General features: G+C 46.6%; 1 protein-coding gene across 7 annotated transcripts in view; it reads left to right on the forward strand.

The window, feature by feature from the left end:
* LOC144733531 (dystrophin-like) overlaps positions 1-16069 on the forward strand; it is a 393684-nt gene that overhangs the window by 157608 nt on the left and 220007 nt on the right. For 6 of the 7 annotated variants that reach the window (XM_078615485.1, XM_078615482.1, XM_078615479.1 and 3 more), the window contains 4 exons: positions 1883-2115; positions 2982-3081; positions 7172-7749; positions 11613-11767. In XM_078615485.1, coding sequence (XP_078471611.1) covers positions 1883-2115; positions 2982-3081; positions 7172-7749; positions 11613-11767 — 1066 coding nt within the window. The remainder of the gene's footprint in view (positions 1-1882; positions 2116-2981; positions 3082-7171; positions 7750-11612; positions 11768-16069) is intronic. The other variant, XM_078615484.1, reaches the window with a different exon arrangement.

Here is a 16069-nt window from a genome sequence, read left to right on the forward strand (position 1 = left end):
AGTGTGATATTACTTGTAGAGTGAAGGTTTAATAATCAAAGACGCTGAATATTTCAACTTTTACATATATAAAAAAAGACAAAAGTGTGTCTGCATTAGTCTACTTTCACATTAAAGTTCCCGATAAAGGAGTTTTACGCTACATTATGCTGGGTGGCATTCACTCACTAATATGCAAATATGGAGGTAATCGTTGCGAATTTGCACTAGTCTCTGTTTATTCAATTTGAATTCGGGAAACTATAATAACATGCTAATTCAATGCAATCTGTTAATTTCTTACTGACGTTTAATTAAACTAATATTTGATCAAATTTTGACTTAACTTTCGTGACTGCAGGGATTCATATTCTATGGTTCTTTTTGTATACTCACGTAGAAAAAAAAAATTAAGTGATTAATTTAAAGCCATCACCCCAACCGTGAGAAAGGAGCCATCTGAGGTTCCAATCAAAACCACCTTGCCATACATAGCAGGGGTAACCAAAAATATTTCCAAAATCATTAACAAACACAAGATCCAGGTCCGATTTAACACAGTATATAAAATGCATGATCTGATCCCATCTGTGAAGGACAAGATTCCTGACATGCAATATCCCGGCGTCTACAAACTAAGCTGTATCTGCGGCAGCAGTTACCTTTAGGAAACTAGGCGACATGTCTCGGACCGTGTTCGTGAGCACAAGGCAGATTTGAAACATGGCAGGTCCAACACTTCTGCCGTGGCTGATCATTATTTTAATGCAGCTGGCTCCCACGAAATTGATTTCTCTAAGACGATGGTACTTTGCAAGCCTACTGGCTATCAACAAAGATTCGTTCATGAAGCCATCCATATTTACAGATACCATTTCAACCGAGAGGATGGTTATAAGCTCAGCAATCATTGGAAAGATGTCATCAACCACTTTTGGTCAACCTCTACCATCAGAAGTGTTGGTGTGTGGAGCGAGGTGCAATGCTTTGATTGGTGGAGACCTACTGCCGGTGTCGGAGCCCTCTCCTACATTAGCATTAGCTGCCCCGCCCATTTCTAAATCTTTATAAACAGCTTGCCCTCAGAGGCTAACCTCCCTGTTCCTGATGACGACCGCTTGTGTTGCGATCGAAACGTCGTGATATTTTTAATCACTTTATTTTTTTATTAATGTTATTTTTTCTATCTACGTGACTTTACTGAAATAACCATAGAATATAATATTTGATCATTTAACATCATCAGTCCATGGCTGGATCAAGGCCTGTTGTGTTAGTATGTGCCAAGTAGTTGATATATATAGAAATGTTAAATTTCGATTTAAAGCTTTCGTGACTGCAGGGATTCATCTTCTTGGTTCTTTCGGTAAAGTCACGTAGAAGGAAAATATTTTATTATTTTCCTTCTACGTGACTTTACCGAAAAAACCAAGAAGATATAGAAATGTTCTTTCGGACACATTCCATTTCAGGCACTGCTCAAGCCCACTAACTTTTCGTCACAGTGAACTATTCACGTGTTCCACTGTACATTTCTCTCTTATTCCAAGTGTGCGTCTCTCCATGTGTCTTTGTGCATTTTCCAGTTGTTGTTCCATTGTTTTGCGAGTGGACCACGTTTAGGAACGATGTCAGAGGTGAAGAACATGTCTGTCGGAAAGACAGCATCTAAATGACGCTGTCTTTCCGACAGACCTGTTCTTCACCTGAGGACGGCTGCTTGCGTTGTGGCCGAAACGTCGTGAGAATTATTTTATTATGTTTTATTTTTATAATTTTATTATTTCCCTTCTACGTGACTTTACCGAAAGAACCAAGAAGATGAATCCCTGCAGTCACGAAAGCTTTAAACTGAAATGTCAGAGGTGTTACGTTAAATATTACAATCGTCTTGTGTTTTAAGGGCCTTCGATGGACATTGCGAGGGTTTCTGCGACGCCAGTGTCTGTGAAAAGCGGTCCAGTCGTTGAGCAGCACCACCATCTTGCAACATGCCAGGATGATGCCTTCCCAGAATTCCAAGCGCGCGTTGCAGGGCTCTCCGATTGGTTGGCTGAGCTCGAGAAAAGATTGACACCACAACCCGTGACCTTTGGCGACGTCGATGACATAAACAGAGAGATTAAAAAGCTAAAGGTAAAATAACATCGAATGTACACATTCATTGCATTGGCTTGTGCCCAATACATAAAGATTCATAAAGGATACATATGCATACCAGAATGCACTCAATATAGTCATTCACTTGTCAATTAAAACATGCTTACGGCCCTTTTATCAATCTGCTACTGGATAAAGGCCCTCCCCATGTCGTGCGGGTCATGGGGAATTTATCACCATACTTTACCACTCTAAGTGTGAGTTGGTTAAAGCAGGGAGCATAAACGCAGGAAACATAGCATGGTGCAACAGTGAATTTTGCTGCCCTGCCCTGGCCTGCAATGAAAGAAACACTAAATATGCAACTACAGCGGGCACACCTGTGTAAGTGACATCAGGAGTATGACGGTTCAACCTTCCCGGGGGGCAATTCGATGAAGTGTCATCGCAGTTTAGTGTCGTGATTCAGTTTTAAAATGTTACTGAATGCAGTGGCCACCAAACTCGCTGCGGGTTGATGCGTGAAACCCATGACATGAAGCGTAACCTTAATCTAAGAACATCGATTCTTACACACTCGACTTAATGCGTGTATCGTGAGCTTCGGAGTCGATTTTATAAATCGGCGAGTCAATGCGTTGTTACACCTGCACAAGCTGAATGGTAGCGCAGTGTACAGACTTTCTTCTCATCTCAGTCTCTAAATGTTTCTGTGGTATAACATTTGCATTGGCGTGGAGCCAAAACCAAATACGTATGGTCTACTTGCTACATTTCATGTGTATGCAAATTCGGGCATTTGTAGAATTAAAAAAAATATCTCGGTAAATAAAACTTGGGTGTTTTGATGGTTGACTTCCATCATCGTGTGTATTTGTGCGTGTGTGCGTGTTTCCTGGCAGGCTGTTATGCGTGATCTGAACCTCAAACGGCCGCAGTTTTATGAGGTCATGACATCAGTTGAGAAAATCCGCGCTGGGCCATCACGTCTCTGCTCCAACGGTTTGTATCAAAGTGTTTCCTGGCGTTAACCTCACGGTCGCTGCCTCTACTGTTTATCCGCGCAGAATTTTTTACTGCGGGGCATTAAGAGAGATCACTTTCAAGGGAGCCATGCGTCTGCGTGTGATTTTTTTTTTTATCCCAGAAACACCCGACCCCCTGTTCACCTTTTGCCATCAAATGAATTGGATAGGCGTGGTGGTACGCGGTGAAAACATTGCCGTTGTGATTTTCTGTGCAGATGGCGTAAGTGTTGGCCGTGTTTGTTCGGTCAGAGGACGATGGGCATTTTCGCACGGACACCATTTCTTTTCTGCAAGTCGCTTGGTGACTTAAAGTGAAATGTTGTTAATTTTGTGTTTAATGCCAAGGAAGGTGGCAATTTTCCTTTGTTCTCAAAAACGTTTTTGGCTCCCGTTTTCACACCCCGATGCAAGCAACCGTTGCAGCCTTCCCCTCAACACTTTACATCGATTGCTCATCTTATCCCGTCGGCTTCGAGAATGTTCCCCATAAAGCAACGCTGGCCAAAGCAACGCAAGCCACTTACATTCCTGGCAAGAGCTGCCGCCGCTGGTGACTTCGGATTTATGTTTGATTACCAGAGCACGCAGTGCGTCACGTTGCGTGTCGTCTTCAGGCTGAAGGGACCATATCATGATGAGCGAGAACTTCTCGGGTCGGCTTGACCAATGTCGTCCACATGATGTCAAGTTGAAGGACATTTGTAGAACCATCTTGCTCGTCGCCGACATCTGCGTTTTTTCGTGTTGTTGTTGTTGTTTGTGACACCGAAGCGGCAACACAATTATGCATGGGGTGGCACACCTTGAGCGTGCCCCGGCATTTACGGTGACAAATTAATCCGATTTGCATTTTAAACAGAGGCTCCTCGGCTGCAATTGCGGAGGAAGCGAGCAGAGTAATTAATTTAGACACGCCGGCATGTGCGCACTCACGGCGCAAAGTCCGCGGACGAACATGCGGTGCGTGAAGCTCACCGCGGCAGAACACATTTAACCATTTCGCACGTGATTCCTCAACAAAGGCCACAAAGTGGCAATTCCCGCAGCGAGTGGAGTTTGTCTCAAAGTTAACTTTTATCGCCGTCTCGGGGTCAATTAGCCGTGAACGTTAAAAAGCCTTGAAATGAAATGAGCAAATATCGGATCCATTGATGAATCAATTACAATTTATTATGGTGCTCAAGGTAAAAATGTAAAAAAAAAAAATTTAGGTAAAGGTGCAGCCCTGCAATTACTTGCTCATTCCACTGCTGGCTGAAGGTCTTCCACCAGAAGGAGCTCAAGAAAGAGCTCCTTCTAGAGAGGGTATATTTTCATTCTCCTCCACAATGACCATACTTCTTGAAAGAGGAGGAAGTACTCATAGTTGACCCCGCCACACGCGATCTGCCCATCGAATTGCAGCATAGCCGTTCATACTGCTGGGTAGATAGAAGTGGAGGGAATTGACAAGGAAAAAAAAATCAAATCGCCATTGTTTCAACTTCCATGCCGGGCATATGAACCGACAGACGTCTGGGTTGCAAGTCCAGCGCATGCTGACGTTTACCACCACGGCAGCATCCACGCCTCGTAATGCCTGTGTAGTATAATAGCACCAGCTAGTGGCCAGCAGCGGCAACTGTGGTGGACAAACGGTACACGTGCCGGTGAGCATACACACGGCTGTGTCGGCAGGGCGGTGGAACTGGGGCAAGGGTCATGGGGGGCCCCGTCTGGAAGCCCCTGGAACTTGCTAGTGGGGTCGAGAAGGGAGCCACGGCCAGGGCGGAGCCAGGCCGCGCTGGGAGCATAAAAGGGGCCGAGAGCGGGAGCTCAAGGCTGCCCGTTCTGGGATTGGATCATCTCCTCGTTGCTGTCGTCTCGTCACCATCGTCACCATCGTCGTCATTGTCGCTGCCCTCTTCGCCCGACATTGCGCTGCTAGATAGTTGTTGGCTGTCTCCGTCAGCGCCGTCAGTGTTAGACGGCTCGCGTTGTGTATAGGCTAGCGACTGTAGAGTGTGCAGGCGAGAGCGTGGGTGTTCAATACAGAAAGGTGCCTCTACAATCCTCGTCTGAGAATCACTGACGCTACATTTCGATTTAAAGCTTTCGTGACTGCAGGGATTCATATTCTTGGTTCTTTCGGTAAAGTCACGTAGAAGGGAAATAATAAAATAATAGGTGAAGAAACAGAGCTGTCGGAAAGATGCTACACTTGCATGGAGTCGCACGTTGTAAGAATTGATGGTTTTATTCGCGTATGTATTTAACCCTTTCCTCCTCCGAGACGTCTGCAGGGTGGGTGTCCCGTTTATCGCTGAATTTTGAAATGCGCAAGCCCCTACTTCTCTGCTGTATTTGCGAGTGAATGTAGGAATTATAACTCTGCCAGATAAGAGCGATGCTGACTGAGGCTCTGTGGTGCCGATTGGGTCCTATCACTTAACAGATGCACACAGGGCCCACTACAAAGCGCACTCTCTCCAATGCTCATATTATTTTGCCCTTTGTTCAATTACTCAGCTGGTGCGAGAATTGTAGCTTGACATATTATTTCTGGTGCGTTTCTCCCTGGCGCAAGAGGGCACAGCTTATTCTCCTACCAAACTATCTCGCTGGTTTATTATACCAGAGATGCTCCATAGGCAAATATCACGGCATATCACATATCACAAGACTAGATTTCTTTTTAGTTAACATTTTTATGAGATCCTGGGTTTAAATGATGTACAGTAACAGAGTTTAGCCGTGATTTTAACCGAGATCTCAAGTGTAAAAAGTTGCTAGCTCTCAGTCCAGTCAGTAAGGGCTGCGCGGAAAACATTAAATGCACTTAAGTTAATTTCTTAATTCGGAATTCAATTCCCAAACCATGGCTGACATTCGTGGCGTGTGATATCTGAACTGGTCCTGTGTCCCCCCCCCACCTCGCCCTTTCACCAAACTGCACTGACCAGCATGGGGAAGTATGGTCAAACAAACCCGCATTACTGTCAAGGTGTGGGGTGGTGGTGGGGGGAGGCATTCTTCCAGCAGTGGATTGACAAAGCGCCGTAAATTACCATAAACTATGAATGAGGCAAATTCTCATGATTTTTTCCCACTCACTCTAAACTGTGAAAGTTCTGAATGTTGATTAAAGTGGGAAAAAACAATCTATGAGGCTGCATGAGATCCTACGAAGTTCGCACGAGTGCCATTTTTGAAAACCCGTTTTATTCTCAGTGCAGACCAACGCCTTGAACTATGCATACGTCATTTGGCTTCATTCAACACGAATGATATTGGCCAATGATCGATTATTTGAACCACTATGGCAACTGTGCAAGGTGCGCGTGCGTTTGTGTGTGCACGCACACCACGTGCGTGTTTGCGCACTCGTGTGTTTGGTGTGCGTACGTGGGAGCATGCGCTGTGATCCAAACCTCTCCTGGGTTCAATTCCTGAGCACAGGTGAAGTGGCCTGTGGAACCGGTAGAGCTGTGGCTTCTCTTTGGGTGACTTTAATGGGTTTCCAACAATCTGTTCATGGCCAGCACTGGGGAGACAAAGGTGGCCAGGATTGGTGTAGGCAATGCCAACCCTTGGTGACTTGATTCAATAACTTGTAATGCTGACTCTCGTTTATTGTATTTTATGAATGGGCGTGTGTTTTATTCAATTAAATAATGCATCGTTGCTTCACCATGTAGGTTTGCTCGGCCAATAAAAATCATAATTTGAAATTGAAATTCTGAGAACAAATTTATCTACTCGCTAAATGTTGTTGTCAGACTCGTCCGTTAACTCACCGGTGAGCCAAAACGATAACAATTGGCACGTTAAACGCTTGGTCACGTCGCAGTTAAATTACTTTTGGCTTTGTCGGGTGGTGGAGGATTCTTAGACACAAATGTTGTCGGATAATTAGTGGGCCTTCTCCAAAATTCCATTCTGAATCGTACATCATTGAGTTCTCGTACGTTTGTGCATTTTATTCTATTAAATAATACATCATCGCGTTCCTATTACTGAACATAGGCTTTTTCTCCCTTTCTGCGTGTGTGCGTGTGTGCATGCGTGCGTGCATGTCCATGCAGTGGAACGGCTCGGCGATGGCCTGTGCCAGGCCGAAACCGACTTGAGTCGCCGTGTGCAGACGCTGCAGGCCATGTTCCTCGATTCGAGCCTCTGGGACGAGGTGAAGCACGAGGCCGAGCAGCTGCTCGACGAGGCCGAGGCCCGGCAGCTTCTGCTCGTCGTAGGGCCGGGACAGCCGGACGCTTCGAGCAGCTTGCTCGAAGCGTCGACGGAGACTCCGTGTCCGGAGCGGCGGCCGGACGCCGAATCGACGACGACCGGCGATGCCGAAGCACCGGCTGCACCCCGCGAGCTCGCCGCGAGCACCGCCGCCTTCGGAGAGCCCGGCGGAGGAAGTCCGGGTGACTTTGACCTGCCGGGAGAGGTCACCGTGGAGAAGGAGGGGACGCTGGAGGCACCGGGGTCGGGTGGGGTGTGCAATGGCGTGGAGCAACGGAGCCGACCCAACTCGGATTCCTCGGTTGAGCTGGAGCCGGTGACTCGGCCGGGAGAGGTGAACCACGCCCTTGGCACTGGTGCCGAGGTGGAGGACGTGGAGTTCGTGGTGGTGCTCGAGAAGCAGCTGCTTGAGCAAAGGGTAAGGATAGGGCCTGGAACGATGCATCGGTTCTTGTGTTCACGTTGCACGTGTTGACTTGTGCACATCTGCACGTATGTTTGGTGGACTTTTTTTGCACTGTACATAGCCAACCTTGCGAACATGAATCGGTTATGCAACTGTTGTTAAGATGAGAATTGGAAGGCATGGGTTCACACAGTGACGTTAATAAGAAGGATGAAGATCAGACAGGATGGAAGGAGTTTTAGGCAAATATCTGCCTTTTGGGTCAGATAGAGATGAGAAGAAATGAAAGAGGTATGCCCTTGTCACGGATATTCACAGCGACATTTAACGTGTTTTTTTGAGAATATTAAATGAGAGAAAGAAAGATGTAAACATCAATGGGGAAATGATTAACCATCTCAGAGTTTCTGATTGCACAGCCATTATAATAACTCAATGGGAATGAGTAAGGGGAGATTATTGTGGATCTCTAGAAGGCTGTAAAGTTGTGCTCGAGATCAATGTGAGCGGGGGAAACAAAGGTTTGGCAAAAATATTTCTCAACAAAATGAAGATGTTTGTTGGAGGGACACAACTGGAAAACAGCTTATGTACACCGAGAGGTCAAAACGGAATTTCATTATTGAGTTGAATGGTGACCCTCGGTCGTGACAAATGACCTTATCCCTGGGGGGGAGGGTGGGGTGGTGGAATCATTCTACGCCCCCCCCCGCACCCCCTAGTAACGATGCGTTTGCCATTCTGACCCCCGCCTGCATTATGCAAGTTTCACCATGAAGGGAAAGTCGTACACCAAGGTGATGTTTATTTATAGCGCTCGGCTAACATTGCGGATTTGCCCTTTTTATGCACGTGGGGTCTTAATTTATAGAGCGATGTTACCACAACGTTTGCTCCGAATGTTTTATTTTTACAAAACCCATGAACTTGGAAATTGCCTGTGTTTGTTGTGAAATACTAAATTAGGTTTGTTATTTTTTTTGTTTGGTGGTTATCTCCATAATTAGATTTTCCGATTTTTGCATGAACTAAGAAAATGCATTTTTGTAATAACACCTTTGATAAACATAAGACGGGATTTATGTAAAGTATATTCCATTATCAATTCCTTGATTATAAAAATTTTGTGAATTTTTAAAGTGGGATTTTACACAACACGGTGGCTCTAATTACCGCCGTGACATGGATGGAATAGACAAAACGCTTAGTAAATCTTTGGAAGGTGTGTACTGATAAATCATTAATATTTATACAATTTGTTTTATCTTCTCAGCAATAGTTATAAAGCCAATTTAAGTTGGATTTGCTTGCAGGGCTTCTGGAAAACTGTGTAGGATTAAGGTGGAATGCATCTTTAGATGAACCACAATCGTAAGAACGACTCTAATTGTTTGGGCAGTGACGCGGCCCAAGTGGTAGGGCTTCTGCCACTTGTGCCAGAGGTTAGAGGTTCAAGCGAGGGTGTATTAATCATAAACAAAATTAAGCACGGTCTGTTTCCCATTGAAAGTTAAATATCCCATGACTATTCATGAAAGAGTAGGCCTTTACACAAACACCATCACATTCAATTAGTCTCGAATTGTCTCGAATTATCTGGAAAGCTAATTAGCCCAAATAACTAAAAACACATGCGGAGGATTTCTACTTATTTACGTTTTTACCCATAATGCTGCCAACGTCAAATGAGTTTGTACAATACATAAAAATGTGGTTATGCACTGAATTTGGCTAAATTCCTGGTCTGCGATTCGAATTTTGGTTCGACTGTCATACATTGAACTTTGCTCCCGTGGCTGAGTGGGTTGGGAACGTGATTTCCTCTACCGTGTGGACCACAGTTCACTTCAAGGGGTCACCCTGCGATATTCCCCTCGATGGACCGTTCTCTTAACATGAAGATTTGCGCTGCTCTGCTAGAATCTTGACAAATTCATCTCTTGACACGACGGCGATTACAGAAATCCGGAACGCAGTCGTGGGAGAAATTAACAATTGACGCAAGTCTCCGTCGGTTTCCTTGGTCGTGCGTCGGTGCTTGCAAATTCGATCCCAATATCCTCCTCTTCGACGTCCTCACTCCATCACGAACGTCGCAGCACACCTGCCCACAGACAGTCCACCGTGGCGGAGGTTTTTTTTTTAATCGTAACAAACCCATGAAGTTTTAATTTGTTTTTTTTTACAGCACGCCGCGTGGCTCGCATGACCCCCTGGGGTGTCAGATTTCTCGGGGGGGGGAGGGGGGACAGTCTCCGATGCAACTGGACTATTTTAAAGGAGGTGGAAGGTAAAAAGTGGAGAGATGGCCCCCCCCCGCCCAGCTGCTGCCCCAACCAAGCGAGGGACACCACATCAGGGGAGAGGATGACGGGAGTGGGGAAGTATAACCAACCTAATGTGGAAGACCTTAGGGGTAGGTGGATGGGGGGGGAGGAGGAGTCGACTGTGGTTTTGACCTCGGCCTGCGCACGACCAACGCAAACGCGCCACTTACTTGGTTATTTACGAGCGGGACCTGGCGTAAAGTGCCAAGAATTAAATTAATCCAAATGGCATGTGTGAAAATAACTGTCGTTCAATTACGAGGATGGGCCGCTGGATTCGGTGCCGGGCGGCGCCGCTACGCACGGCCCCGGCAGGGCAGGTCAACTCATCGCCCCGTGTGCCACAGGAAACTCATTTTTTTAATACGCCACACACGCACGCGCGCGCGATTTTTCATAATTAAGATAATCCGGAACGGCCGCTTTTTTGCATTTTGCGCGGCGCGCGATTTAAGTATTTTGTATCGTGCACACGGGGAGGGGGCGAAGGTCGGCACAAAACAGAGGGGCTGACCACGGCCTGCGGCTGTGTCATCATAACCGCGCTGTGCTCTGATGGAAATCCTCGCCTTTTTTCATTTTTCGTTTTTTGGTTTTTTTTTTTTTTTTCTTTTTTTTTTTTTTTTTTTTTTTTTTTTTTTTTTTTTTTCTTTTTTTTTTTTTTTTTTTTTTTTTTTTTGAGAACGCGGCGGCCAGCGTCGCCCCGAGCCGGTGATTTCGTCCGCGGCGGTGCAGGCGGCGGTTTTCCGTCACTTTTCTTTTTACGATTATTAAACAAAAAAAATGTTGGACGCGGCTGTGAACCAACAGCAGAGCGGTGCATCCTGGCAAAGGATTTGCGGCAACGTGGATTTGTCCGGTATCTAAATATGCAAGCTGCAATGCAAGACGTTTTACGGAAACGGGTGAGCATACCACTGTGATGGAGAGAAAGAGAGAGCGAGGCATTGGCGGGGAACACAAGGACATCGTGAGCCTGGACTTGAACAGGAGTGGCGAGTTGGCACCAAGAATAGGTGAGGGAATTGGAGTTCAAGACCACGGAGATAGCAGGAGGGGGATATTACTGACCTATAACCCACACTGACCAGCGTGGTGAAGTATATCAAACAAGCCCCTATGACTGTTGAGGCATTAGGAAGCCTTCATCCAGCAGCGGATCAAGGAAGGCCGTATCATTATGAACATGTTATTCATTAACAGTAGGGCATGGAAAGATTCACCCCTACCCCCACCCCTCTGATTTGATTACCATCATTCAGGATAGCAATGCGATTAAATTATTAAAATGTTTGTGGCATTGCAGTGAATGGTGGCCGGGGCCCTTTTAGTGGCTCTTGGGGGTAACGTGAACCCGTTCAGAATCGATAAAGCATTCATTAACGGGGTGTACGGCCAGCACACCGCCCCCCCCTCTCTCCGCCCACCACAACAACCGATGGATTCCCTGCTGGCTTTCCTCCAGGAGTAAATTTGACGGAGGCTTTTCAGAGTTGCTTCGTTTGTTTCTGTTTTTGCGACCCCCGCCCGCCTCTCCCCCTCGAGCAGGCGTTGATGCAGGAGCAGGAAGAGAGGCAGTCAGTGCTGGACGCGGCGCGAGCCGAGGCCGAGAGGATCCATCTGGACTACTCCGTGGACGACACGGCGAGCGTCCTGCAAGAGCTGGCGGCCCTCGAGTTGCGGAACAAGCACCTCGTGCAGCGGTGAGCGACCTCCAGCCGGGCACGTGAGCCCGTAGCAATAGTAATAATAATAGCGTGCGTTTTTGGTATTCCCGCGCCATTCTCGTGACGCAAGGGATGTCACGACAAAGGTGTGCCACGTTTCGCCTACACGGTCTGCGTTACTTTCCCCAGTAGAGGTGGTGATGGTTACTATGTGTGATCCCAATTTAGTAATTTGCAGATGATTTTTTTTTCGTCAAATTTTGGCCCTGGCACACAAACGACAACCTACTCTTTTTCGATTTAAAGCTTTCGTCACTGCAGGGATTCATCTTATTGGTTCTTTCGGTAAAGTCACGTAGAATGGAAATAATAAAATAATAAAAATAAAACATAATAAAATAATTCTCACTATTTTTTTTATTATTTTATTATTTCCATTCTACGTGACTTTACCGAAAGAACCAAGAAGACAACCTACTCTTTCCGAATGCCCGCGAGTATTTTACGGTTAATATACCCACGGTAATGTCAGGATCGGAATCTTTATTTCGACTGGAGGAATCTATTGAGCTATGCAGCTCTTTTGCACAGATGTCCATTGTGTCCAATAACCAGAGTGTGGGCCTGCAAGATTAAAAACCGCGAGTTTCTGGAACGGGCCGTATCCACCCACACCATCCCCCAGGGTTTCTGAGGGTTGGTTGTTTGAAAACAGTAATGCAAACACGAACGAAAGTAATTTTGCAGCGAAAAAGTGACTTTACATTTTCCTGTATTTTCCCCCACTTAAACACACGCGCTCGCACGCATAGTTCCTTGGAGCTGGTGAAAAATGAACAGAAGGCCCTTTTGTTTATTTTATAGATTTGCATGATCACGTTGGTGGCATCGTATGGGCGGCAGATTAAAGAAAATAAATAGGGTGAAAAAAAAATGTTGCCTGAAAATGGGTTTTGCAGCGAAGAGACAGGTAAGCATGCCATATTCCAGTGGGTGGGTGCGTGGGTGGGTGGGTGCGTGCGTGGGTGCGTGAGTGGGTGCGTGGGTGGGTGGGTGGGTGCGTGCGTGGGTGGTTGCGTGGGTGGGTGCGTGGGTGGGTGGGTGGGTGCGTGGGTGCGTGTGTGGGTGGGTGGGTGGGTGCACGTTACTAAATGTCAGGTGACATGAATTATAGCCAAAAAACCGCCACTCCCATGGTAATGAAAGCAGAATTTTATATTCGATGTCTGTCTGTGCTTGGTAAGTGAAATTTGCGCCCCTACTTTCGCTGAAAACTACATGTGAATAAACGGCCTTGTTATTGAGTCATGTCTGGAAACATTGATGGGGCTTCCCACTGCTATGAATCTTTCGTTTTATACATACATGCCTTTCCGCCGCTGTAAATTTCCGTGAAAATAAATGTACACCGCTAACTATAATAATTTACACCCCTTCTTCTTTCAAGGCTTTCCCATTGTCGCATCAGTTCGGGCGGGGGGGGGGGGTTGTTTGACCATACTTCACCGCACTGACCATCCTTCACCGGTTGGTGGTGAGAGGTGGCCAAGGACTAGTTCGGCAAATACTCGCCACAGATGTTTGCCGTGACTGGTATTCGAACTGAGGTCACTTAATGCACTGCACAGCGTGTGATAACCACGGCACCACTGTTCCACCGTACGTGCGACACTACAGACTATTTATTGTAAACGTGTGTGTGTGTCTGCTGCTGTGGGGTGCAGTCGTGTAGCGGTTAGCACGCGGTGTTATGAACCTGACGATCGGCTGACGATCTGACGATCGGCTCTGAACCAGTCATGGGCCTCCCCTCGGCCTATTCATCCTCTAATGAGAACTTGGTGTGGTGTGTAAAACACTCCTCGTGTGCCGTGCTGGTCTTCATAGGTGCTCGCTAGCAGCGCTTGCTCCTACAGTCTTCTTTAGGCTATATGGGGGATCTTTGTCTCTGTCTTAGTACATTACGACACGGGGAGTGGTGGCAATAGCCCACTGCCCTTTGACCCTTGCCACTCGAGGTCGATTCCAGCTAGAATGTGAGCAACCAGTCGCGAATATTTGAACCGGTCCTGAGCTTCTCCTCCGTTACCTCGGCCTCAAATGAGTACCAATGGGATAAATCAAGGTGATCCGACGTGGTTGTTGACCGCATTAGCCTGTTGTGCGACTTGCCGGCTTTCACCGGTGCTCGCGAATGGCACTTGCCCCACAAATCTGTATGGCTATTAGTGGTGGTGAGACGGTGTCCTTCGTACATTCGTACGTAGTACATCTTTCGCTGCCTCCGTACTCAATATACGTATGTCACCGTCCTCTGCTAGTAACCCTAAACTTCACCTCTTCACGTAAAGTATCCGTTGAGATCTTTCCACAGAGGAAATCGCACACACGAGCGATCAGCGGAGCTCATTCCAAAATTACTACCCAGGGCTGAAGGGAGATAAGGAAAAAGGAAAATGACGGTTGTTACCATCGATTATCAAAAACAGTTACAAAAAAAGAATTTCACCAGCCCCCAGGTATCGTGATATTTGGATTGAGGATTTGATTACCTGCTGCATCATAGACTTGATGGCTACGTTCAGGCGTTGCGGTTATTTTACCAGGGAAAAATCGCAGCTCCTTGGCTACATGCAACGAGAGAGAGATAGAGAAATATTTTTAAAATGCTCTACTGCTGCAGCAGGAGTACCCTTCAGTAATTCTTCACTGCAGTTTAAAATCCCTAGGCGCTAGGGAGAAACACATTTGCTAAAACAAAACTGCTTTGCCTCTGCTGTTTAACCGTTATCTGTAACGGTAATGATCGACAGGATTATTGTCAGCGCGCCCTGTAGCCAGACACATACTGAATAAACCGAAACCCCAGATGGCATTGTTGAAGCAACATTAACTTTTAATGTGTATGTGCGTACACACTTATATATTCATATATGCGTGTGAGTCTAATGACCAAATCACCCGGAATGTGCTCAGTTCTAGTCTGATCTCAGAAGCTGTCTGGCTCGTGCTTGAATGTATGGCCACTGTATATAGCAGGTTGTTGTTATACTGGTAGGAACTTCCTGGTTACACCAGCCCACAGGGGATTATTGTGTCCGTCGTCCAGGGAGGGGCTGGGTGGGGAGGGGCTGGGTGCTTAGAGTGGGGAGGGGCTGGGTGGGGAGAGTGGGGAGGGGCTGGGTGGCGAGGGTGGGGAGGGGCTGGGTGGGGAGTGGGAGGGGTGGGGCTGGGTGGGGAGTGGGAGGGGTGGGGCTGGGTGGGGAGTGGGAGGGGTGGGGCCGGGTGGGGAGGGGCTGTTCACCCCGTGGTGCCCTTATAAAACTCAACGTTTAACCTACTCATGCCGGCTTGTGCCCGCCCTCGCAGTCGGGCATATTTGTGGAATACACCACGCCGCCGTTGACCCTGGCCATTGACCGAGCAACCCAAAGTTCCTATCAGCTCCCTCCGCAGGAATGTGTTTATAGGCTATGGGATAGGTGATGTGCAGCAAAAGGCAATGGAGCAAAATCACTTGGTTTAGTGTACTTCTATGTTGCCCACCTTCACCAGCTTGCACTCACCCTGATGGTGAAGTATGGTCGAATAATTCTCAACACCTCTGCACAGCGTAGAGCAGAAAAAAACACCGTACACCAACGCTGTGTGCAAAAATCCCAGTGGGATGCAAGTCAAACAACAACAACAACGACAAGACAACTTAGATTAAGGCCATCAGTCTTACTCCGTACTACAACAAACAAACATGGCGAAACCAGTAAACTTTTCGAAATCACCAATATAAAGCAATCAAACAGTGATCATAGAAACTGTGACGGAATTTTCACAATACAGTAATCCCTCGCCACTTCGCGGTTCAAGTTTCGCGGCCTCAGTGCATCGCGGATTTTTCAAACTGATTTAAAGGCCTCATTATACCTGTGCAGTAACACCATCGTCATCATTCATCATCATGTTCATCGAACTGCACAGGTCTGTCATCGTCGTCATTGTCATCGTCATTGTCATCGTCGTCGTCGTCGTCATTACTGGAGTCAAGTCTCAAGATGCTACTGTCATTGGTGAGTGTAGAACACCATAATACGTATCGTATGAGAGAGAGAGAGAGAATGTATAATATTAAGGTTTTATAATTAAATAGATTTAAGTAAAATATATATATAAAGTATAAATATACATATTTTAAACATTCTGGTACCCACACACACACATACGGAAATTCCTAGGGGGCCAATCCTACTTCGCGGATTTTCACCAATGGCGAGGGGTTCCGATCCACATTAACCGCGATAAACGAGGGATCACTGTAAACGACAAACAACATGTACTACCAAA

This window comes from Lampetra planeri, chromosome 47 (assembly GCF_965212315.1).
Source record: "Lampetra planeri chromosome 47, kcLamPlan1.2.h2, whole genome shotgun sequence".
Taxonomy (NCBI): domain Eukaryota; kingdom Metazoa; phylum Chordata; class Hyperoartia; order Petromyzontiformes; family Petromyzontidae; genus Lampetra; species Lampetra planeri.